The 26,208-nt window shown below is 48.3% G+C and overlaps 1 protein-coding gene across 1 annotated transcript in view; it reads left to right on the top strand.

Annotated features, from left to right (window-relative positions):
- The window catches only part of MYO18B (myosin XVIIIB), a 240,288-nt gene that overhangs the window by 165,345 nt on the left and 48,735 nt on the right, over window positions 1-26,208 (top strand). The window contains exons 36-38 of the mRNA XM_047088398.1: window positions 1,753-1,836; window positions 2,912-3,049; window positions 6,023-6,208. Coding sequence (XP_046944354.1) covers window positions 1,753-1,836; window positions 2,912-3,049; window positions 6,023-6,208 — 408 coding nt within the window. The remainder of the gene's footprint in view (window positions 1-1,752; window positions 1,837-2,911; window positions 3,050-6,022; window positions 6,209-26,208) is intronic.

Raw genomic sequence — 26,208 nt, 5'->3', positions numbered from 1 at the left:
TCATCACCCATCTACCTATCCATTCACCCTTCCATCTATTCATCTACCACTCCATACATCTATTGAGATATCCGTTCATTTATCTAATATTTACTGTGCCCCCATCATGTGTTAGGTACCATGTCAAATGCCAAGGATGCCATGTTGGGCAAAAGCACATCCCATTCCTGCGTGCACGTGGCTCCCAGTTTCATGAGCTGGGCAGACGTTCTCACATAATCACCCAGAACAGAGGGAATGTTTGCAAACTGAGCTGACAGTCCAGAAAGGAAATGAACGTGGTCCTGGGACTCCTGACTGAGGTTAGAGGTCAGGGAAGCCTTCCCTGAGGAGGTGGCCCTCAGATGGAGATCCAAATGAGGAACAGGAGTGAGGGGTGTGGGAAATGTTCCAGGCAGAAGGAACAGCACACGCAAAGGGCTGGGATGGTGCATTTGAGAGCCTGGCAGGAGGCCAGCGAGGGGAGTGTGGTGCAAGATGAGTTTGGCAAGGCCAGCAGAGCAGGGGCTTGGGGGCCGAGATGAGTTTGGATTTTACTCTCTGTGTGATGGGAATCATTGGCAAGTTTTTTCAGGGGCACGAGCAGGAGAGAGAGGATCAGCCAGGATGCCACCCCTGGACGCACTTGTGTTGTCCTACACTGGATCCCAGAGTCTAGAAAGAGGGCCTGGTGTGGAATAGGGCACCCAGTAAACAGCTGGTGAATGAATGAAGACTGTGGCTGGCTTGTGCTGGGGAGGCAGAGTGGACATGGGCGAGGGATGGACCCAGGAGGCAATCAGGAGGCATAGTGGCAGGCTGGGGCACGGCAGAGGCTTGGGGTGGAGCTGACAGATGAGTGAGGGCATCCCTGGCAGATTTCTGATCTGCGTAACGGGGAAGATAGCCCCTCCAGGAGTAATGAGCACCATCCCCACATTGTACCCCAGAGGGGACCCGTGGTGCAGTGCCTATCAGGCTTCAGGTGCATCCTACCAAGATGGGATCCGTGGGAATTTCTGCTAAACAAGGAATAACGGTAACAAAAATAACCACTGATATACTTCATCAACATTAAAACAGCCATCACCAAAATAGCCTATGCCATCTTCTACCTTTGTGAATCACACCTATTTGGGGTCAGAAGGGAAATTTCTTCATTTGATCAGTTACAAAAGCAGTGTACTCCTACGCGCATTATAAATAATTTACATAATACATAACATGCGGGAAATAGAAAGTGAGGGGTCTGCCTTCCCCCTGGAATCCCTCTCTTCGGAGATAATCATGCTTAACAGTTTGGTTCTACTTTTTTTTGTAAAGGATCTTTATAGTCTCCACCGCATTTAATCTCTGAACAAACCCTACGTGGAGGAGCTAAGCAGAGACTATCAGCCCATTTTATAGATGGGGATACTGAGGTGCAGAGAGGGCAAGGCCAAGTCTAGAATCCCAGTCACTTGACACACAAGAGTTCTCTTCCCTCAGTATCTGGCCCTACCGCTGTGGCCAGCCCATTTCTGTCTGGGCTCTCAAGGGTATAGAACAGCATGCCGGCAGTTGACCAAAGCCATCGGCTTATATAACGGGAGTGACTCAGCGGACATTGAGACGAACAATGTTGGAAGGATGTGAGCAGTAACTTTCTGGAACGAGCCATTGTGTCACAGGTTCTGAGAGTCTTAGACATCTGGGGGTGGGGAGAAGGGATTTCCAGCAGTAGTTTCCCCGCAAAGCCTCAAGGTGACATTTTTTTTTTTTTTGTCTCACCAGTCTGCTACTGACATTGGGCAGATCCAAGAACTACAGCTGCAGCTGGAGGAAGCCAAGAAGGAGAAACAGAAACTTCAAGAACAAGTATGTGCTCAGAGCTTCCACAGTGCGGAGACGAAAGGAAGGGTTCCCTCTGGGACCTCCCAGTTTGGATCCCGGAAACTGTCACTCACTCATTCATTCATCCATTCACTCAACTTCGGTTGTGCACCAAAGGAGTTGAGAATGATCCCAGCAGACACACACACACACACACACACACGCTGACTTTTGCTCATGCCAGTGTGGCATCCAAAGATGCCCTGTGCAGTGAAACTCATCAGCCATTCAGTGCAAGAGTTTCCCCCTCTGAGAAATGGTTCCAAGGGGAAAGGGATGGTCTCTGCAAGACAGGACCATTGTCCTTTGTGAAATCTTCCTTTGAAGCCATATTTCCTCCAAACGCCCCTGAATTTCACTCATTAGCTAGGGCTGCTGTCATCCATGGGATTCTCAAAGCGCTTCTAAGGTCTGTCGCCTGTGCCTGCTTAGAGTTTCTGTCGAAATGACAGAACCTCAAGCAAATGTCCATGGGGATGAGTAATACCAAATACCACAAAAATAATAGCAGCAGTAGGCATCTGTTGGGTATTAATCATATACCAGGCGCTAATCGCCTTCAATCCTCAGACAAAAAAAAGGAAAGAAAGAAAGAAAGAAAGGAAAAAAAGAAAAAGAAAAAGAAAGAAAGAATGAGCTCATGGAAGGGACCCGGCCTGCCCAGGTGCATCTGGCTGGAGAGTGGCAGAGCCTGGCTTTGAAGTCTGGTATAAATGCTCGGCTCCCAAGCCCACTTTTGGTTGCGTCCTTGGGTGCCGAAGCTCGCGGCTCACACGCTGGCTTTGCCCCCTTAGCAGAGCAGGGAAAGGAGGTAAGCAAAGCACTGACTGAGTCTTGTGTTGGACATGGAAGACACGGGAAACATCACCTCCAACATCTGAGACGCAGGGGCAGGGTCTGGCATGAGGGGATCGGCAGTTGGCACTTGTGTCTTTAACATGTATCACCAGAGCCAAGAAGGAGGCCGTGGCGATGGGCCTGGGGCTGAGTCCGGCATATGTCTCCATTCTGGGACTCAGGGCCAGCAGGTGGCCAATGGATCTTTTGGGCTCGTTCCCAGCTGCAGGTGGCCCAGATGCGCATCGAGTACCTGGAACAGTCCACCGTGGATCGAGCCATTGTCAGCAGGCAGGAGGCAGTCATCTGTGACCTGGAGAACAAGACGGAGTTCCAGAAAGTGCAGATTAAGAGATTTGAGGTATGCGTGGACATGTAAATATTGCTCGTGCCTAGAGCCGTGGGTCTTTCGTGTAAGCTCCGTCCGTCCTCTGACCGTCCCTCCATCCACTCATGCCTTTCTCTGGATACACATTCCTCACCCGTCTCTCATCCGTGTTGCTTCCCCCATTCCCTCCTTTCTGCCTTCCTTCAACCACACGGTCCCACAGATAACTATCCATCCAGCCTACCCACCTCTATGTATCTCCATCCACGTCCATATGCCATCATTCCATCCATCACCCTCCTTATGTCTTTTCTTCCTTCCTTTCTCCATGCTTTCTTCTCTCCCTCTGTTCTTTCCCTTTCTTCAGACCTTGACCCCTCTGTGTGTGTTTTTATCCATCGATCCCGTTCTGCCTGTCCCCATCTGACCACTCATGCACTTATGCACCCAACACTCACTTTGAGCAGAAATTTATTTTGCACCTAGTGTGTACCAGGCTCTGTTTTAGGCACATGAAAGACAGATGTACAAAGCAGATTCTGCTTTTCAGAAACATGGAGTTTTGTAGGAGATGTGAGTAAAATAGGTACATAAATACCCATAATACGGACAGAGGGCTGTGAGGTTTGGGGGGCAAGGAGGTCTTTTCAAGCTGAGGAATCAGGGAGGCCTCCAGGAGGAGGTGACATTGATGCTGGATCTTGAGCAGGGCAGGTAAGACGTGGATGGGCTGGGGTGAGATTCAGTGACAACATTCACATTTAGCTCTGCAGGCCAGTGACATGGACGTCACCACTGTCAAAGTTGTTTGTCATTAGCCACTCCCCTGTAGGGAAGGTAGGATAGGCCTCACCGAATGAACTACAAGGTGTGGGCAGAGAGGTCGAGGGACCTGTTCAAGATAAAGCCGTTTAGTGTCAGTGACAGGAGTAGATGGACCGGGGATCATCACTCTCCCCTGGTCCCAGGCTGTAATTTCTCCGCAGTCAGCTGGCTTAGCCACCGGACGATGGTCCATCTAGAAATGCGAGGCTGAGGCTGCGTTCCTCACTTTGAGCCATTCTTCCAATACCCCGTCGGGCACTTTGTCTCTAAGAAGGCTGTGTGCGATATATGAAGAATGGAGAAAGATCCTTCTTTGCCTTGACCCTCAGAGCTTCTCGGAGCTGCTCAAGGGATCCCTCGAGGCATAATTGTCTCTGCAGATCACCATGGAACTTTGATCTACTACACTTTAAGTTTATATAATGTCAGGCTATATCCGTTTGCTTGAATCTAGCATAGTCAAGTGATAGCAGAAAATAAAATAAAACTATGATTTTAAAAAACCCTTTATGTGGCAGATTCCATATCCAAATTCCCTTTCCCCTCTGCTGTTGTGACTTGAATTTAGTAGAATTCCAGGCCTCAGGGACACCTTTTGAGAACTATTCTTCTTCCTTTTAACACCCCCCACCCCACCCTTTGAAATTGTTACCAAACTCCATTTGAAAGGCGAAGGGCAATTGAATTGTAACGCTTTTCTTCTAAACCATGATTCAGTCTCAGATCTGGAGAGGGGCTCAGCGTCTTGCTCAAGGACCTGAAATATTCATGTGGGCTCCCTTTTAGGTCAACACTAGAGTATTTGCCCATCAGAATCGACTGGCTGCAGGCATGTTGGCCAACTAATGAATTCTGCAAAACAGCACTTGGGTTTGTTTTCTGTAGCACTGGTGATGCCCACAGCTCTCTTCTCTCTATTTTTTCATTGTGTCCTCTTGGCTTTTCCCCCTGGAAAGGGAAAAATGCCATAAAACATTAGAGCTGAGGCTCAAAGGACCTTATCTGACCAAAACCTCCTCACTTTACAAACTGGGAGACCAAAATCCATACTGGGGAAGGGGTTTTGATTTCCCAGCGTAGTGTTCTCCCCACTGCACATCTTCGTAAAATGATGGGGGCTGCTGTAAATAGTAATAATTCCCAACTTTTGGGGCGCCTGGGTGGCTCAGTCGGTTGAGCTTCCAACTTCGGCTCAGGTCATTATCTCGCGGTCCGTGAGTTCGAGCCCCGTGTCGGGCTCTGTGCTGACAGCTCGGAGCCTGGAACCCGCTTTGGATTCTGTGTCTCCCTCTCTTTCTGCCCCTCCCCCACTCACACTCTGTCTCTCTCTCCTTCAAAAATAAATAAACATTAAAAAATTTTTTAAATTGGGGCGCCTGGGTGGCGCAGTCGGTTAAGCGTCCGACTTCAGCCAGGTCACGATCTCGCGGTCCGTGAGTTCGAGCCCCGCGTCGGGCTCTGGGCTGATGGCTCAGAGCCTGGAGCCTGTTTCCGATTCTGTGTCTCCCTCTCTCTCTGCCCCTCCCCCGTTCATGCTCTGTCTCTCTCTGTCCCAAAAATAAATAAACGTTGAAAAAAAAATTTAAAAAAAATTTTTTTAAATAATCCCCAACTCTTATCTAGAATGTTCTATGTGCCAGGCACTGAACTAAGCCTTCTGCAGAACTTAACGTTTTCAAGTCTGACATGATCCCTAGGACATAAATACTGTCATCATCTCTGTCTCTTAGAGAGGTTAAATAACCTGCCTAAGGTCACACAGCCAGGAAGAGGCAGTTGGGGGATTGAACCTAGGGCATATTCAAAGCCAGGGTGCTCAGCTGTATGCTAGGCTGCCTCTCTGAATAGCAATTATCATTTGCTAGGTTTTTTTTAAGTTTATTTATTTATTTTGAGAGAGAGAGAGCACAAGCAGGAGAGGGAAAAAGAGAATCCCATGACCCGAGCCGAAAATCAAGAGTCCGTCACTCAACCAGCTGAGCCACCCAGGCGCCCCTCGTTTGCTAGGTTTTTAAAATAAATTCTTTGTTTCGGTATCAGAACTCGGGATTGTCGTCCTGATTACCTTATACAAGGGCAGGGAGACTCAGCAAAGGATTTCTCTTGCCGGAGCCTCCTGTCTCGGGCGCCTGGCCTCTAACTCCACGGTGCATGTGTGCTCTCCACACCGCCTGCCTCCAGGTCCTGGTGATCCGGCTTCGGGACAGCCTGATCAAGATGGGCGAGGAGCTCACGCAGGCGGCCAAGTCTGAGTCCCAGCAGCGGGAGAGCAGCCAGTATTACCAGCGGCGCCTGGAGGAGCTGAAGGCGGACATGGAAGAGCTGGTGCGGCGGGAGGCGGAGGCCAGCCGCAGGTGCATGGAGCTGGTGAGTGCCCAAAGCTGGCTCTCCTGCGATGGAGGGTTTCGGGCGCAGGCGTGCCCTCTGCCTGCTGAATCGGAGCCCCCTGGGGCAGGTCTGGGCCTTTGGGAAGCAGGGAGACACCGGAAGGGAAGGGGCCGGGCGGAGGATCCACGCTGCTATTGGCTGCAGAGCCTGGGGGCGGCCCCAAGTGGGCCAATGGCATTCACTGCTGCTGGATGGGCCGCCCAGCACGTGTACACGTCAGATTCCAGTCTTTCTTTTCCTGCCTCGTGCGTTCCACTCCAAATGCAGGAAAGCCTCGTGGGAAGAGGAAGGAATCAACATTGACTAAATGCCCAGCTTGCATCGCGTTTTAACACCCATATCGTAAAATCCTCATAACAGCCCTGTGAAGTCAGAATTATTATCCCCATTTTACAGATGAGGAAACTGAGGCTCCAAAGGGGTGAGATAACTAGTCTAATGTCACATCTAAGAACTGTCAGAGCTGTTTCTGGGCTAATAACAGCAACAGCAAAGATAAAAGTACTTCCAGGTAGGTACTATTCTTATCTCCACTTAGCAGCTGGGGAAACTTAGGCAAGGGGACAGCAGCACGCCAAATGGAGGCTCAGAGTGGTACATACACTTGCCCAAGGCTACACGCACGCTAGTAAGAATTCAAACCCAGGCTTGTCCAACTCTGTAGTCTGTGTTCTTATTGACTAAACCGTGCTCTGCTCCCTGGTGTGATTTAAAAATTTGTCTCCTATCCTGAAAAAAAAAAAAAAAAAAAGGAAGAAAGTAAAATAATAAAAAAATAAAAATAAATAAAATGTAGAGTTTGGCATTTTACTAAATTTCATAGGGAGATAAAAGGGGAAAAAAGGTAAGAATTTGTATCTTGCCCCATGGGAAGGTTTCTCCCATCATGCACTGTATTTTTCTAAGAATGGCTCCCTGCATGGATCACAGAGCATCTCAGAGAGCTGGCTTCTCCTTTTCCCCACGAGGTCTGATGTCCCTAGAACTCCAGGTTTCTGTTTCTGTGACCCGGGAGACATCTGGCACCCCCTTTGCCTGCCACCATAGAGCCTTCACTGAGACAACCCACCACCTGCCAAGGCTTGGCCAGAAGGTCCCTAAATCACGGTCTTTATCTCTTCCCGCCCCGTCCATTCTGGTTTTGTGACAGGTCTCGCCCACTTGTCCGCCTGCAGCGAGTATATTTCTCGGGCCACTGCCTGCCACGGCTGGTGTCACTCTCATAAGCTTTGCCCTTGACAAGCCATCAGGCAGGCTGTTGTGTGGGGGGAGGTGAGGCTCCGCACAGAGACCCAGGTTCCCAGACAAACCCCAAGCCCCATAACTGGCAGTTTCCCCGCCTCCCATGGCCAGGGAGAGAGAAAGGCTCTTTCCTCCAGTTGACAGAATGACTTCCTCATTCACCAGCCCTGTTTCTCATGCAGCTGAGTTCCCCACCTGCCATGTCTGGCTGGAAGCGAGAGAACATCCCAACCCATCTTCTCTGATGTCTTCTTTAACCGGCCAGACCCCCAGGCGTGCCGGCCAGATCAGATAGTGGCTGTCTTCCCCTTCTCTCTGCTCTCCTGTTCTCCCTCTCACTCCTTTCCCTCCTTCTCTTCTCACTTTCCTGTCTCTATCCCCATTTCCAGGGACAAGATAGAGACAGGAAAGTGAGAAGAGAAGGAGGGAAAGGAGTGAGAGGGAGAACAGGAGACACAGAGAGAGTGAGAGCAGGGAAGGGGCAGAGACAGAGGGAGACACAGAATCCGAAGCAGGCTCCAGGCTCTGCGCTAACATGCTGACAGTAATGAGCCTGATGTGGGGCTCGAGCCCACGAACCGTGAGATCATGACCTGAGCCGAATTTGGATGCTTAACCGGCTGAACCACCCAGGCACCCCAGCTTAAGATCTTTAAAGGCCCTGAAATGCTGAAAAGATTATAGTGCACTCCCCACCCCCCCCCATATAGGAACCAAAATAAAAACAAACAAAAAACTGTAAAACACAAAGCTTGTGTGTTTGCCAAAATGAGACCTGTATGGTTCTCCGCTTTCCGATTGCAAGATGCTACATAAATTTACCAAGACTGAATTCTGCTCTTTGTTTTGGTGTGTCTGTGGTTGGGCAGTGTATTTTCTGGGGCTGCCTTAGCAAAGTACCAAAAACTCAGTGGCTTCAAACAACAGGAGTTTATTCTAGCACCATCCCGAAAGTCAAAGGCCTGAAATGAAAGTATTAGCAGCACCAACACTCCCACTGAAGGTTGTGCAGGAGAATCCTTCTCTGTCCTTCCAAATTCTCGTGGCTCCAGGCATTCCTGGGCTTGTGGCCACATCTCTCCAGTATTTGCCTTCTCCGTGGATGTGTGTCTCAAATATTGTTCTGCCTTTTTTCTTCTAAGGACACCTGTAATTGGCTTTAGGGCTCATCCCTAAATCTAGGTGGATTTTATCTTGAGATCCTTACCTTAATTATGTCTATGAAGAGACTTTTTCCAAATAAGGTCACATTGCCGGGTTCTAGGAGGCTTTCCAGGTTTCGGGGGCCACGCTTCAACCCACCCCGGGAAAGGAGGGCGTGTTCCTGCTTAGCCGGTGTGTTCTTACCGTGACCCCACACAGCTTGTTTCTTCCGTGACTCTGTGGATTAGCAAGGCTCAAAGGACAGTGTCAGGCTGGCAGACGCTTCCTAACAGTGGATGTCCCAAACTCACTAACCTACTTGCCTTCAAATACACTCCTTGCCTGTGGGCCCTGGGATATTTCCACTGGGCAAGGAGAGGATGTCGTAATTTCTTGTTACCATTTATTCACCAACGTCTGTCTATCCAGCACCAACTGTGGGCGTGGCACCAACTGTGGGCGTGGCACCAACTGTGGGCGTGGCACCAACTGTGGGCGTGGCACCAACTGTGGGCGTGGCACCAACTGTGGGCGTGGCACCAACTGTGGGCGTGGCACCAACTGTGGGCGTGGCACGGGGGGTGGGCCTCGGTGGGGAGCCGGGAGAATCGGAAAGCCTCTGCATTGTAGGCGCTCACAGTGCCGACCAAATGCATCTCGGGGGTGGGGGCGCCCTGATGCTAAGCACCCCAATCCCCCCCGCCCCATCAGTGTGGTGTCCTGGTGCGTCCCCAGGCTTCTTGGCTGTGACCTCACCTCTCCAGGTTCATGCGCGTGCCTTCCTCCGTCCCCTCCCTGTGAGACGAGGGGACGGCTGCTCCACGTCGTGTGTTGCCTAACCAACTTCACCAAAAGCTTGCAAGGCAGTCACGGTTCCGGTTCTTTCCTTCATGCAAGAGGTACGCTTAGTTTTTCGCATGGGCTGTAGGGAACAAGGCACACTTTTGCCCGTAAGGAGCTCACACGGACTAGAGAGAGATCGCAAAGGCCGTTATTCATGTATTTCATGTATCCCTCTGTGATGGGCCCTCAGAGCTTTTACAGGCAAAGCAAGGTGTCTGTGCACTGGGGTTTGGGGGGATTCTTAGAAGGCCAGCTGACACCATGGCCACTGTCACTGCCAGCCATTTCTTTGAGTAAAGCATTGCTCCTTTCGCTTTCCATGTTTTAAGTTCAAATCTCCCTGGGAGAGATAGAATGAATTTTCTTTTTTATTTTTTTAACTTTTTGAAAAAAAAATTTTAATGTTTATTTTTATTTTTGAGAGAGAGAGAGAGGGGGGGGGGAAGGGGCAGAGAGAGAGGGAGACACGGAGTCTGAAACAGGCTCCAGGCTCCGAGCTGTCAGCGCAGAGCCCGATTGGGGGGGGGGGGGCTCAAACTCACGAACCATGAGATCGTGACCTGAGCTGAAGTCAGACACTCAATCGACTGAGCCACCCAGGCGCCCCTAGGATGAATTTTTCTAACTCCCCAGACCAAGCATGCGTGCATTCATTCATTCACTGGACATTCCGTGCTTAGACCCTTTGCAGACATGGTTTTTTTTCATGTACATGTCAAGTCCAGCAGGTGGAGAGGTGGAGGGGCACACATGTGAGGGGCTTTGTCCAGGGCTGCAGAGTTGGGAGTGACAGAGGTAGGATGGGTGTCCCCGTGTGTCCAGCTCTAAAGCTGTCACCATGACACAACCCTGCCCTTTCAGCCCAATCTTGCTGAAAAATCCTGCTCTGCTGGGGGACACCCCCCAAAAGATCCCACCTTCTGGGCCCTGGGGAGAAGTGGGAAGGATGTTGATGGATCTCCCGTTCGTGTTCCCTTCCGCCTGTCCCAGCCTGCTCCATTTGTCACTGTTGGTGTTGGTTTAAAGGGCTGTGAGTTGTTTCACGTGAATGATTTACACCCCTGGCTGGCACACCGGCACGTCCAGATCAGGATCAATTACCCCGCCGATGGAACTTCTCTTCCCGGAAAAAAGAAAAATGAGGTTTTGCCATTAATTTTAGTAAATGTACTATTCCTGGCGACTCCAGGAGCCATTATGGAGAAAAAGAATATTCTGGCTCCAAATCATTCAAGTCCCTTTGTCATGGGAGCGATGAGACAGCTCATCCGTGGATTTATGTCCTGCTATTTTTCAATAGTTACAGAGCCCAGGGGAAACCACCTCAGCCCCAGGACAGGGTTACCAAGGGAGGTCAAGGGCAGCTGGAAAGGCTCCTGGTGACAGGGAGCCCTACTCTCTGCCTGCTTTGCAGCACGTGTTTCTGTTTTGGAGGCCGCACCTGTTGGGCTTACCCCCTAGCACCTTGGCCTGACTCCTACCCTGAACTTTCCCCTGAGTCAACGGTCTTTTTCAAAAGTTCCCCAGGTCTGGAAAAACATAGGTTGGACTTCTGCTTACTTTCCCCAGTGACCCACGCTAGAAATCCCAGTGGCCTGTCTCTCTCTCTGGCTCACACAGTTTAGCGGCCAGACCTGCTGTTTTAATTTACTTGGCTATTTACAAAAACATCCATCCCTTCCGGTCCTGTCCTTGCTTCCTCTGTCTTTATTTAAGCCCCATTCCCTCTGGTCTGGGGCTCCACAGTTACCTTCCAACTTGTCTCCCCACTTTCCCTCCACCCTCACTCATCCCTGCAGAAGATCTTTCCAGAAGGGACACGTCTTACTGGGTTACTCTTCTTGCTGAGAAATCTTCCACGGCTCTCCACTGGCTTCAGGACCAAATCCCAGCTCCTTCCCAAAGCCTCTGTAGATCCTTCTGCCTTTGGTCATCTGCCTCTTAGCACCTCGAGCGTTCTACTCCGGCATGACAGGACCCAACGTTGTGTTGTTTCTTGACCTGAGTGCCAGCCACAAAATCCCTTCCTCCCACCCTGAACCTGCTCTCCTCTACAGCTGCCCTCACTCTTCTTCAGCTCCTACCTGTCGGCCACCTGCATAGGGCAGACACATTACATCTCTCTCTCTTTCTCATTCCCTCAAATAATTGCTTTAACTCGTGTGAATGCGTATTAGCTTCTTAGAGCTTCTGTAACGAATTACCCAAAACCCATTGTCTCAAAACAGTGGAAATGTATGATCTCACCATTCTGGAGGCCAGAGTCTAAAATCAAGGTGTTGGCAGGGCCGCAGTCCCCCTGAAGGCGTTAGGGGAGAATCCTTTCTTCCTCTTACAATTTCTGGCAGCTCTGGGTGTTCTTTGGTCGTGGCAACATGACATTAACCTCTGCCTCTGTGTTCACATGACCTTCTTCTCCTGTCTCCCTCCATGACCTCTCCTCTTCTTATAAGAACACTAGTCCATTGGGGGGCACCTGGGTGGCTCGGTCAGTTAAGCAGCCAACACTTGATTTCAGCTCAGGTCATGATCATACCGTCGTGGGATCAAACCCTGCACCAAGCTCTGTGCACTGACATCACAAAGCCTGCCTGAGATTCTGTCTCTTTCCCTCTCCCTCTGCTCCTCCCCTGCTCATATTCTCTCTCTCTCTCTCTCTCTCTTCCTCTCCAAATAATTAAATACACTCCAAAAAAAATTGGATTTAAGACCCACCCTAATCCCATATGACCTCGTCTTGACTAATTACATCTGTAAAGATGTGTTTCCAAAGAGGTCACACTCTGAGGTTCCCAGTGGATATGAGTTTTGGGGAGACACCCTTCAGCTTGCTGCAAGGTGGGAAAGAGAACCGGATTGGAGTCAGAGAGCTTGGGCAGCTAGGTTAACATTACAGGACCTCAGTTTCCCCATCTGTAAAATGGGGAAGGGAGATATGATGCAGCCAATCTCATTGGGTGGCAGTGAGGCTTAAATGAGATGATTTATGTAAAAGGGCCCAATGATAGCACACGGTACGGTCTTAGCAGATGTCACACTGTTTTCTTTCTCCTTTCTTCTCCTACCCCTCCCCTGACTCTGATTCTCCATCTACTTAAACTTTATCATAAATCTGCTGACTCTCCCTCCCATCCCATGCCCATGATGGTTGATGGTCGTGATGTTGGTGGGAGCTATTGATTGTTCATCACTCACTGCATGCTGGGCACAGGGCTAAGCACTTACACAAGTTCTCTCATTTAAACCTCCCTTTTGAGCAAAATATCCCTATTTTACTAGTAAAGGAACAAGAGCCAAAGAGCTGCAGCACCTTGTCCAAAGTCACCTTCCCAGCAATGACAGAATCAGAATTTGAACCCAGGTCTGACCAACTCAAACCCGTTCTCCTACTCAATAAATTTTTAGACACATTGTATTTACTCATTCGAGTACATTTGTTAAAAACAAAAACAAAAACAAAAACAAAAACCTGAGGGGTGCCTGGGTGGCTCAGTCAGTTGAGTGTCTGACTTCAGCTCAGGTCATGATCTGGCTGGATTTGTGAGTTCAGGCCATGCATCGGGCTCTGTGCTGACAGCTCAGACCCTGGAGCCTCCTCCAGATTCTGTGTCTCCTTCTCTCTCTGCCTCTCCCATGCTCATGCTCTGTCTCTCTCTGTCTCTCAATAATAAATAAATGTGAAAAAAATTAAAAAAAAACCCTGAGGTATAAAAAGTCATATTGGTTTTGATTCTGTCATCTAGGCTTCATTGACTTTTGGGATTGGATAACTGTCTCTTGGGGGCACTTTCTTGTGCCTCGTAGGATATTTAGGTGCTTCCCCAGCCTCTATCCACTAGAGGCCAGTGGCATCCCCCCACCCCAAGTCGTCACAATCAGAAATATCTCCAGACATTGCCAAATGTGCCCTTGGGAACAGAAGCGCCCCCAACTAAGATCACTGCCCTCACATCACCCTTACAATAACTCTGAAGGCAATGCTCATGAAGTCCCCACTCATTGATCCCACTGATCAAACAGGTTTAGGGGTGTGATGTGATGTACCCAAGGTCACAAACATACTGGAGAAGGAGAGGAATTCAGGGCAGGAGGAGGAAGCAGCTTAACTCCCTACCCTCGGAGGAAAAAGACAGGAGGGAGTCCAGGAAAACCCAATCCCAACTTTTCCTGGCCCCAGTGGCAACTTCACAGCACAACCCAATTCTGGGTGGAATGAAAGATATTGCTGTAGACTGTGTACTTTTAATAATGTTTAAATAAAACATGGGAGCATGGGTGTGATCTCCTCACTGAGCCTGGCTTGTCAGCCGCCCGGGCAAAATCATTAATAGTTAATGGGCAACCACTTATGGCTCTCCTTTTGTTAAATCCAGCATCAATTATATATGGCCCATGAATTATTTATTTGGTGTGACTTGGGGGTACATTTTCCACCTTTGGGGTGGCGGAAGGGAAAGAATGTGAGGCCTAAGACAGATTATGGGCTAGCCGTGAGGGTCTTGTCTCCCTTCTGAACTGGGGGGTTTCCCTACCCCCTGTTAGGAGAAGAGTTCCCACTGATGTGAGCGGCAGGTTGCAATGAATGTGGATCTGGGAAGGCAGTGGCAGGAGAAAAGCTTGGAGCCGTCATGTGCTAGTAAGCGTGTTAACAACCAGCTCTCCAGAGCAGGTGAATCCTGGTAGTGTTTTCAAACCTCCCCCTAGAGCTGACTTCAAGCCATCAATATGACGTCACTGAACGCGGAAATGGGGAGCTGCCCTACACACAGGCTAGAGATGAGACACTTCAAAATCATTGGCCAAGAGTAAAATGTTGCTGCAATTATTAGGAAGCAATGCATTTTGAGGCTCTGTTCCTTTTTTTTGTTCTTCATGATTTATTTGATTGTAAATTTACACTCATTGTGTTTTAATGGCAGTTGTGTTTGACAACTGGCCTGCAAAGTGCCTGAACATTTAGCAATAAGCTGTGCAAGCTGATAGGAGCCGTTGCCAGGGGCTTGGAGTCTCCTTGGGGTGGGGTTGCCAGGGTTAGGAGGATTTGTAGGTTTGGGGTCCTAGGCTCTGAAATCAAATCTCATCATTCGCTGACAATTTTTTAAAATTGTTATGTATTTATTTTGAGAGAGAGAAAGAAAGCAGGGGAGGGGCGCAGAGAGAGAGACGGAGACAGAGAATCCCAAGCAGGTTCCGCATTATCAGTGCGGAGCCTAATGCGGGGCTTGATCCCATGAACCATGAGATCATGACCTGAGCCAAAATCAAGAATTGGATGCTTAACCAACTAAGCCACCCAGGTGCCCCACATTCACTTTTTTTGTTTTTAAAGTGGAACTACTTCATCATCAGAAGTAGGACTTCACCATCAGAAGAAGGACTTCTTTGGCCTCGTGTGTCAAATGGGTATGATCGATCCCATCTGCTCAGAAAGACTAGAGCAAGCAGTTCACGCCATGTCCTAACTCTGCCTGTCATGCCCGCCCCTCCTACTCTCCCTCTTGTCCACTTCCTCCTGTCTTCTGAGAACCTGGCCACACCTGGTGAGGGCCTTGGTTTTCACATTTGTTCTCGTTTTTTCTCGTCTTTTTTTTTCTTGGTCACCCAAGGACCCATGTTTCCAACCTGTGTTGAGAATGCAGCCCGGAGGCATTCACCACACCCAGAGTTAAGGGTTTCGTTTAAGAAACACACACACTCACACGCACACACACACACACACACACACACACACCTCTCTATGTTTTCCTCCCGCAAATGGCTATGAACTTCAGAGCATAAAGATGAATTATTTTGGCTGGGAACTGAAGTATTTAAAAAGGCATTCCATATGGAGGGCATTTGGGGCCATGAGCAGGGTATAAATAATACCTTTTATGGTTCTCCTGATGGGGAAAGAGCTCTCCTAATTACAGCCCCGTTATCTCAGTGTGATCCAAAATGACCCAACACGTTTATAAACTCACTGTTCACACTGCTTCACTCCCCACCCATTCTGGCCTCCTGCATTCTCAGTGAGCTGACAGGGGAAAATGTGGATATTTATATCACTACCCCCTTCCGGGCACCACAGGCTCCTGTCTGTCTCCCCACAAAGGTTTCTCTACAAAAGAAACTTGGTCCTAAAGGGGACAGGGGACCCCATGCCCACAGCCCCAGACTCGTTTCTGGGACGGAATTCTTCCAACCTGCCTTTATCCCAAACCGTGAATGTGTTTGTCTCCATTCAAGAGGTAGTATCGTCTGATGAAATGGGTTTCTTTGCGTCTGCCTCTGAGATGAGCTATCTTGATAATAAAATCTATTACGGAGAGCCAACCTGGGAATAATTGGGTCTATTATTCCCCGACTTGTGGCTTTGTTTCTGCATCGAGAACAGGCTCTCCTGTAATTAATCAGAATTTAAAGTCGCTAATACCAATTACAAATAATGCATGGAGTCTTGAGATGGTGAACAGAAGAGCAGATACTAATCTTGTCCCCCGAGACTTCACCAATTGAACTTTTGTCACTTCAGACTTGCTGGAAATTAGAGTAACTTAACTCTACAAAGTTAATTATTTTAAAAAGGCAAGGGGGGAGCAGATATTGATTGAATGTTGCAGGTGTACATTAAATTATTCAAATAGATCCAATTCAAATTGTTTAGATGCGATTATGCTTCCCTTAATTGCATGTCAGAGAGGCTCAGGAAGGTTAATCTTCACGATCGAAAGCATCGTCATTGGCACGATTAGACGTCTCCAGAAGATAGTGGTCCCAGGGAAGTCTAGGGGGCCCCAAATCAGACTCAATGTTCTGAATTCGTTCCCAAACTGTGACTTAGTTGGAAGGGTAATTCATCTCTTTCTGGTGCCCATTTTTATTTTGGCTGAGCTTAAACAACGAGAAGTCAGGAGACCTCAGACCAAGAAGTGAGAAAGAAAATGGTTTTTACTGGGAGAATTGGCTGGTTTGGAACTGCCAGTGTAATATAACAGAAAAGGGTGAGCGAACTGGTCTAAATTACGGCCCTTTTGGTTGTAAGTGGCAGACAAAATTCAAATTGGCGTAAGCAAAAGGGAATGCGTTGGTTCATCTAATGGAAAAGTCTAGTGACCTCTGATTTCAGGTCCAGTGGGATGCAGGGACACAAAAGATACTGACAGGCTGAAGGCACTGTGTTGGGACCAGAGCAAATTGTGAACATCCTTTCCTAACCGTGTGTTCAAGGGTATCAGGTTGGTAGGTTGACGTTAGCCGTTGAAGGAGAATTTATACCATGGAAATAGGCAAATGCTCCAAACCTTGGCTTCTCCCAACCCCATTGAGCCAGCTTTTAAATATTCACCAGGATACCAGGGGCTGAACCCTTTCTTCCATCCCCTTTCTCAGGTAGGCTTTTCCTTCCCAAGGGGCAACAAACAGTCAGGCTGAAAAAATGATCAGCAAATCAACCTCTGTGATAAGACACGGTGCCTTGCACCCAACAACTTAGATGGAGGACCAAAAATGGAATCTCACTGACTCTGACTGGCCTGGTTTGAATTTCATGCACGTCCCTAAAGCGAGCACCAGTGCCAAAAGGGCACAGTCTCTGGCCGGATAGTTCTGGGAGACATGCCCAGGCCCGAATCCAGGGGTGGAGTCAGCCCTATCCTAACCACGTAGATGGAGAGTAAGGGAAGAAGTCCTCCCCCAAGCAAACCCAGAAGGCCTGGGAATGGATTCCAGAGAGGAGACGCCCTCAGATGTCCACTGCAGAGGCTGTGTCTGTGTATCTTGACCCTGGCTGGCTTTCCTCTGCTCTGCCCGGGTTCCTTTTATGTTTTCTCTTCTCTACTTATTCTCTTGTCTTTCATTTGACTTCCCTCCTGTTTTACTTCTTTTCTGTTACTCCTGGAGCTGGGAGGTCCCGTAAGTAGGACGGATCAAAGAAAGGGGAGCGGAGGCCAGAAGCGGGTAGCCTGATTCTCCTTCACATCTTCTCGAGGGAGTGGCTCCTGTAATGGGAGGAGCCTGCCTGGAAGCCAGGGGGCCTGGATTGGAGCCCCGCTTCTGCCTCGTGCTGGCTGTGGGACCTGGGGCATGCCTCTCCCTGAGTGGGACTCATTTTCTCCCTCTCTGTAAAATGGATTGGATCACCTCTAAGGCCCTTGTTGCTGGGATGGTATGCGAGGCTAGAATTGGGCGATCATGGAGCTGTGGGCTTTGAGTGTGTCTCAAACAGCCCACAGGTCATGGTGGCAGCCTCCTCCTGGAAGGAGCCCGTCCCTACACCCCAAGACCTCTGTGCAGAGTCACAGAATCTCAAACCTGAAGCTGTGTAGGCTCCTCCATCCCATCTGATGCCTCCTCCAGCCTCAGACCGGTGGAAAGCCCACCTCTGGTTAAGCAGCTGCAGTGCTGGAGAAATCCCTACCTTTGCAGGCGACAAAACCCCTGTAGTTACCTGCCTTTCTCCACTGCATTCCAGGTGGATTCTATACTGACCCCAGATTCCAGATGTGGATTCCAGATGTGTCACCTTATCTCTGGGGAGATGGGAGGTACCTTCTTGCTTCTCTCACCTGAGAGAGAGCCAGGAGTTATCCAGAGAGGACCGTGTTGTCTTTTTTAAGCAGCCACCCCCCACTTTTAAATCCATAGTTAATGCACATTTATGGGAAATCAAAGCAGAGCCCTCCATCAGGCTTCACCCATTTTTCCCCTGGCCCCTGAGGCAAAACCCACAAAACACAGCTTGATATCCCATCACCTAGACCTGAGGTCAGCAAACTGCAGTCCGTGGGCCAAATCTACCCTGTCCTCTGTGTGTTTTTGTTTGTTTTTGTAAATAAAGTTTTATTAGAACATAGTCACAACTATTTACGTATATTCTATGGCTGCTTTCAAACTGCAATGGCAGAGGTGACTGTGACAGGGACCACTTAGTCCATGATATCTAAAATATTTATTATCTGGACCTTTACAGGAAAAAAAATGTGCTTACCTTTGCCCTAGAACATTGCTGGGTGCATACAAGGCATGAAAAAAAAATGCACGTTGAGTGAAGAAAGAGCTTAACAGAAGGGCAAGATAGGGAAGTAAGGAGACCTTGGTGCAAATCTTTGTTCCCTCACTTCCCTCCTGTGTGACTTTGGTCACGACACTCACCTTCTCTGTGTCTCTGTCATCTTATAAAATGGGGATAATCGCTGCAATTCCCTCACAACATTGTGGGGAAGATTTAATGAGAACACGTCGTGGTAGCTGGTGCAAAGCAAACTTACCTATCATCATCATGAACATCGTCTTAGTCCGTTTGGCCTACTATCACAAAATAGTACAGACTAGGTGATGTTTCGCCAACAGAAATTTACTGATGACGGTGCTGGAGGCTGGGAAGTTCAAGACCAAGGCATCAGCATGGTCGTGTTTTAGTAATGGCCCTCTTCCTAGTTTGTAGCTGGCACCTTCTTGTTGTGTCCTCACACGGCGGAAGGGTCTAGAGAGCCCCCTGGAGCCTCTTTCATTAACGCACTAACTCCATTCATGAGGGTTCCACCCTCATGACCTAATCACCTCCTGAAGCCCCACCTGCTAATACCTTCACCTTGGGGAGTTAGGATTTCATCATAAAAATTTGGGGTGGGGGGACACAAACATTCAGACCATAGCAATCGTTATCACTGTTACCATCATCACCATCATTTTCATCATAATCATCATCGTCTTCACTGTCATTTTCCATCCCACCATCACCTCATCATCATTACCACTAATACCATCCCCCCATTGTCATCAACATCACCACTGCCACCATCATTACCATTAATTACCATCATGATTCTCATCACCTCCACCACCACCGTCATCATCATGCTCACCACCATCATCATCATCATCATCACCATCACGACCACTACCATAACCACCACCACCACCCCCATCATCACCGCCATCATCATCACCACCATCACCACCAATACCTCCATTATTATCATCACCACCATCATGACGACCACCACCATCATCATCATCATCACCATCATGACCACCACCATAACCACCACCACCCCCATCATCACTGCCATCACCACCAACACCACCATTATTATCATCACCACCATCGTGATGACCACCACCATCATCATCATCATCACCACCACCATAACCACCACCCCTATCATCACCACCGTCATCATCACCACCATCACCACCAACACCACCACCATGAACACTACCACCACCACCACCATTATCATCATCATCACTGTCATGACCACTACCATAACCACCACCACCACCCCCATCATCACCACCATCATCATCACCACCATCACCACCAACACCACCACCATGAACACTACCACCACCACCACCATTATTATCATCACCACCATCATGACGACCACCATGACCACTACCACTACCACCACCACCACCACCAGCACTATCATTACACCACCATCATCACCATCACCACCACTATGACTATTAGCATGACCATCACCACCACCACCATCATCATCACTATTATCATCAACACAAGAGTCAGACCCAGAGCGGAGAGCACCTCAGAGCCCCTTTGAGAGCAGGCAAACTCTGAGCTTCAGAGCAGAGATAGAAGAAGTGGTTGGATCTTTTCCAGTTTGACAATTCTGGGAATCTTGTCCCCCGTGTGCTGTCCTCCCTCGTAACGGGTGGGTTCATGGATGCCTCCTTGTTTGTGCTCAGTGTCCCGGGCACTGGCTTCATTGGAATTCTGCCCTTTCCCCAGCCTTGCCTTGGCTGCATGCCAGGTAAATGACGCGGAGCCCATCCTGCCTCTAGTCACCTCTGCCACCCGCTCAGATAATTAGAATCAACACATCCATTTCCCTAATGGCATTCTCATCTTCCTCCCCGAAAAGTTTTCAAATAGAAAAAGAAAGGCAAAAACAAGCTACAACTGTCCTTGTTTGGGCAATTTGCAGCTCTCCACAGCTGACATCCACCCAGGTTTGTGGCGGAGCAGAGCTAGGTGGGAGATGATGTGGTCGGTGCTGTTATTAAGTTTGGCAGCGATTTGGAGACAAAGCGTCCTGCTGGAGAGAGGCTTATAAACAAATACTCAAGGGGAATCCTTTAGGCTCCAGCCTTTGTGAGCTCATTGCTGGTGGGTGGGGAGAAAAAAAAGAAGCCTTAATGTCACTTCTCAGCAAACAAAAGGGAAGGAACTCAGGAAATAAGATGGCTTTCACTTCTTCCCAAGAGCCTGGCCAAACGTCCTGAGTTGTGCCCAGGTAGCAATTGGATGCTTTTCACCAGGAATCAGCAAATGTTTTCTGTAAAGGGTCAGGGCGTAAATATTTTAGACTTTGCAGCCTATACAATTTGTCACAAAACGCTGCACATTGTTGTGCGAAAGAAGCCATAAACAATACACAAATGAATGGGCATGTGTCTTCCAATAAAACTTTATTTACAAAACAAACCAACAAAACCACAGGCTGTGCCTTGTTGACTCCTGTTCTAAGCTCTAGTGGAAGGAAAAATAGAATAGGAGACAGACTGCAGAGCTAGATTTAAATCCTGGTTCCAGCCTTTCCAGACTGTGTGTCCAGGGCAAATCCACCTGTCTTTTCTGAGCCTCAGTTTCCTCATCTTTAAAATGTGTTATAACATAGTCAGGTGATTTAAAAGTGTTTGGCACATTTTAAAGGTCAAAAAATAATAAGTGTCCCTACCTACCCCATGTTCATTATAGAGCACTGCCTCTATAGGCACAAGGACACAAATCAGCAGTCTGTATACACACTTCTGTTGTGAGAGTGAACAGTAGGTTGTGGGTTAATGTCAGGCCATCATGAGACACTGAGAGTCAAGGACACTGCACTGTTCCGAGCCTAACAATTATGTTTGCATTTTAACTGGAATGGCTTTCAGAAGGGATCTTTGGGAGAATTCTGACTTTTTTGAGATGATGCTAATAGTTAAGACATACTTAACCAGAGTGGGGGAAGGGACTCCTTTTCGTAGAAAAAGTATAAAAAGAACCTTGATTTGTGATCCCATGGTTGGTTGGTCGGTTGGTTTCCATTATGGATTTTAGCTGGAGGTTGATTTTAAGTTGAGTTGTATATAGTTTATATTTACTTGGTTTTTTTTTTTAACTGCTGTTATTTATATAACAGCTTGCCATTTATGCCAGGCATGTTTTATGCCTTATATTATTTATTTCTCCCAAATCCCCTGGGACCTACTGCCTGCTTTTCAAAGTGTGGCTCACAGATGAGCGGTCATGGCTACAGAAATGCAGAATCCCAGGCCCCACGCCACACCTTTGAGTCAAGATGAGCATTTTAACAAGACCCTCAGTGGTGCACGTAGACACAAAGAATCCTAACAGACACTGCATCATGGTTATATTACAGATCGGGAGACAGAGGCTGAGAGAGGTGACAGACAGAGCTTCCCCCGCTCCAGACCCTGACCACACAGTCGACTACCCTATTTAGCTTATGGTTCCTGCCTCTGTATTAGTGATATGGTTATTTTGCTTCTCTAACCTTTCCGCCCAGCTAACCATGTACTTCCTGTTGTTAGGCATCCCTTTCTTCTTGACTCTTCCATTGTGGCGGTCCAAAAGTTAACCGCACACCCAGTAGGTGCTTAAATATCTGCTGTCTGGTTGAGTGACTCCATCAAACATTTGCATATGCAAAACTGAAAGCCTGCTATTTAAAAAAAAATGGGGTTGGGGGCTGCCAGTTGTAATCAGTAGGGTTTCCTGGACACATGTGCCTTTCAGTGCTGAGTCTTTAGAATATAGAATAATAACCTCTCTTGGAGGGTTAGAAGCATAAATACCTTGACCCCAAGGGCTCTAAGAAGCTTCAGGTTTTTCTAGTTTTGTCTTCTGGAGTGATAACTTCAGCAATCAGGACAGGTGAGGCACAGTGATTTCCCCAGTGTTTAGATTATTCTATTTTAGTTTTTATTTTTAAGTAATCTCTATGCCCAGTGTGGGGCTTTGAACTCATGGCCCTGAGATTAAGAGTCCCATGCTCCATCAACTGAGCCAGCAAGGCTCCCCTAGGTTCTTTTCTATCTCACTAGAACGTATGCGAATCCCCTAGAGAGGTGGTGTCCAAATATGTCAGCCAGGAGCCTCATGGAGCTATTTAAATTTACGTTAATTAAAATTAAATACGATTAGGACACAGCTGTTGACTTGCACAGGCCACATATCAAACACTCAGTAGCCACCTGTGGCCAGCAGGCATAATCTGGCACCAACATAACCTTTCGGCATGTAATCTGAATTCTTCCCCTTTGTTCCAGTCTTATTCGCGGTTCCTCCCCGACCTCTTCCCGGGGTGAAGCCAGCCAGGCCACATGCACTTCCTTTCCAATTCCCTCTTTGGGCCACTTATGGCTCTTCTCATGGCCAGAAGGAGGGGGACTTGGTTTTGGAGCAAGAAGTACAAGGCTATGCTCAAGATAGCCTCACTGAGCCATCAACTCCTTTAGGTTAAACCCCACTTGTGCCTTGGGCCACCCTGGTCTTGGGATGGCAAGGACACCGACATTGTCATCTGGTCTCTGTATTTCATCCATTTTTCCACAGGGCGTCACCGCCCTGCATTTTTTGAAAAATAAGTTTTACAGCTAAACTCTTTTATGCCTGTAAGTTAACTTTCAAACCTTCCTCTCCTCTGATATGACTTCCTAACAACATGGTTGCTCAACATTTAGACCTGTGGAATCTTAGCATTTGGAATGATAGCATCCTAGAGATACTATGGTATCTAAGACCTTAGAATCTTCAAAGTAGAAAATCTTAGGACTCATAGAAGCTTGAATCATTAGACATACATAATAGTAAAATCTTATTAGGTTGAACCATACAAAATTTCCATTTGTATATAAAATGGTTGACTATAGTTGATTTCACACGGTTCAGCCTAATAAAAGTATGGACTATTGAAAGTCATACATTCTTAGAATTATTCACTCCCAAAAGCTACTGAATTTTAGAACCCTAAGATTTTAGAACAGGGACCAGTAAATTTTTTCCCCCAAGGTCCAGAGGGTAAATATTTTCAGCTTTGTGCACCACAAACTCTCTCTCAACCTCTGAATCCTGAAAGCATCCACACAGACAATACATAAATGAATGTGTGGTTGTGTTCCAATAAAACTTTATTTACAAAGACAGGCACAGGCCAGATTGGAATTGCAGGCCATAGTTTGCTGCCCCTGTTTTGGAACATAAAAGCTGAAAGGGTTCCATCAAGCACTTGGATCTGCACAGGAAACTCCTAGACCTACTTTCAGAGGTCCTGAAGGGCCTCATTCAAATGTGGAGACATTTTTTTTAATGTTTATTTTATCTTTGAGAGAGAGAGTGAGCAGGGGATGGGCAGAGAGAGAGGGAGACAGAGGATCCCAAGCAGGCTCTGTGAGAACAGCAGAGTCTGATGTGGGGCTCAAACCCATGAACCGTGAGATCATGACCTGAGCCAAAGTCGGACACTCAACCAACTGAGCCCCCCAGGCAGCCCCAAACGTGGAGACGTTTTAAGGAATTGTTGCTTAGTTCAGACCACTGTCTCTCCCCCGGGGCAGCATGTGGCCTCCAGAGAGGGAGTGAGGAGAAGGAGAAGCCTCTGGAGCCTGTTGCTAGCATGTTCCCCGGCCCTGGGAGGGAGTCAAAGCCATGTGTCTACCCTGAGGGGAATGAACGAGGTCTGCCTTCCAGCAGCCCCAGCCCCTCTGAGGCCAGCAGCCCCTCTGAGCCAAGCCCCTCAATGAGAAGGTCCAGATGACCCTGAGTGCTGGAGAGGGCAGGATGGATAGAGCTGGCAAGAGCCAGGGGTGGGGGGAGGGTGGGATGGAGGGCAGCAGCGAGGTGGATTTGATGAGGCTGTTCGTCCAGGTGGCATGGGCCACAACCTTGATATGTGGAGGAGAAAAGAGAGATCGCACACTGCTTAGCGATCGTTTCTTTCCCGCTGAGTCAATAAAAGAATAAATGGACCACGAGTGGCCAAGTGGCTGATATAATTTTAGACTCCATCAAAAGGAAGATCACAAAAGTGTATGGAGGGAGCTTCCACGTCTCTGTGTCCCCCCGCGGGGAGCCTGGGCTTCCTAATGTTACAGTCTGGGAGGCATCTCAAAGGAGGACAGGGCAATCTGGGGACATTTACTGCCTGTCTGCTACGTGGCTGACACAGTGCAAAGTGCTTTCCACACTTCCCACAATTTGTCTCATGAAATCGGCACTTCCAACCTCATGAGCCAGGTAATATTTTTTTTTCCCCTCTATTTTACACAATTTTTTTTAAAAAAGCGTTTAAAAAGACGAAGTGACTTGCCCAAGGCTAAATAAGTAGGAAAGATTAGCGCCGGGACATGGAATTGGTCTCTTGGACTTCGAAACCTTCGCGCCCAATCAAGATGTTGCTATTTCGTGAAGGAACATCACGATGCATGTGGATCACCTCGGGGTATTGTTAAGATGCAGAGCCTACGTCAGCACATCTGGGGCAGGGCCTGAGAATCTGCATTCCTAACCAGGAACCAGGTGATGCCGCTGGCCCAGGGGCCTCCCTGGGAGTGGCTGGCACTGTATCATGCTCTCTCCTTATTCCAGACCCCCTGAAGCCATGGAAGGGGAAAGCTGATTTCTTTTAAGATGAGGTCACACAGCAGGAAGTGGTTTACCAGTTCAGGATTCAAATTCGCATCTGTCTGATCCAGAGTCTCTGTCTACTGCCCCCCCTTCTGCCTTTAGCTTGGCTTTCGACCGCATTGGATTTTGCCACTCAGGGAATATTTTGCAACATCTGGAGACATCACTGATGGGCACAATGTGGGGGCAGGCGTGCTGCTGGTTATCTACTGGGTCGAGGTCAAGGACACTGCTAATGATCCTGAAATGCATAGAACAGCCAGCTTCCCGGCACCCCCAGCAAAGAATAATCTCCCTCCCCAGGGCACCTGGGTGGCTTAGTCAGTGAACTGTCCGACTCTTGATTTTGGCTGATCAGGTCATGATCTCACGGTTCCTGAGTTCAAGCCCTGTGTCAGGCTCTGTGCTGTCGGCAGGCTGTTAGTACAGAGCCTGCTTGGGATTCTCTCTCTCCCTCTCTCTCCTTTCCCATTCAGTGTCTCTGTCTCTCTCTCTCTCTCAAAATAAATAAACTTAAAAAAATGATCTCCCTCCCCTGTCAATGTCAATCGATGTCAATACATCAATAGTGTCGATAATGTCAGTAACACTGAAATTGAGAAATCTTCCTTTCTAACAGAGTCTCCTTCCATCCAGAAAATAAAAATCCACCCAGAACCCCTGTCTGGAGGCCACATAGTGCTCTTGAATTAGAGGAGTTAGTGAGCATTTGAAACTATGCTCCCACAAAAAAAGTAGCATGAATAAAAATGACAGTCATAACTACTGACAAAAGCCCATTTCCCAGTCAATAAGTGGAACTTTCCACTGCTTCGAGATGAAGCCAGGGTGTTTGTGTCTCTGGAACATCCTCTCGCCTCAGCAGATGGAAGTCAATCAGGTCCAGAAATCATTGTCTTAATCTCCGGTCATTATCACGCCTGGCCGCACGCTGTTTATCGGCGTCTTTGGCTGTTAATGTCGCACGCGCTGTTTTCTCTGACAACAGCTCCTATCTCCACCCATTTCTCAGCCAGACGGCATTGACCGCGGTCCAAGCACAAGAAAAGCTGGGATCCGGCATTGATTGCCAGGACCCACAGCTCCGGTCCACGTCCGGGCTGATCACTTC

Source organism: Lynx rufus, unplaced genomic scaffold, assembly GCF_022079265.1.
Source record: "Lynx rufus isolate CCGP_SWC_20201006 ecotype Redwood Valley unplaced genomic scaffold, mLynRuf1.p SCAF_24, whole genome shotgun sequence".
Taxonomy (NCBI): domain Eukaryota; kingdom Metazoa; phylum Chordata; class Mammalia; order Carnivora; family Felidae; genus Lynx; species Lynx rufus.
The sequence above is the reverse complement of the archived record's forward strand: the minus strand, read 5'-3'. Positions and strand labels throughout refer to the sequence as shown.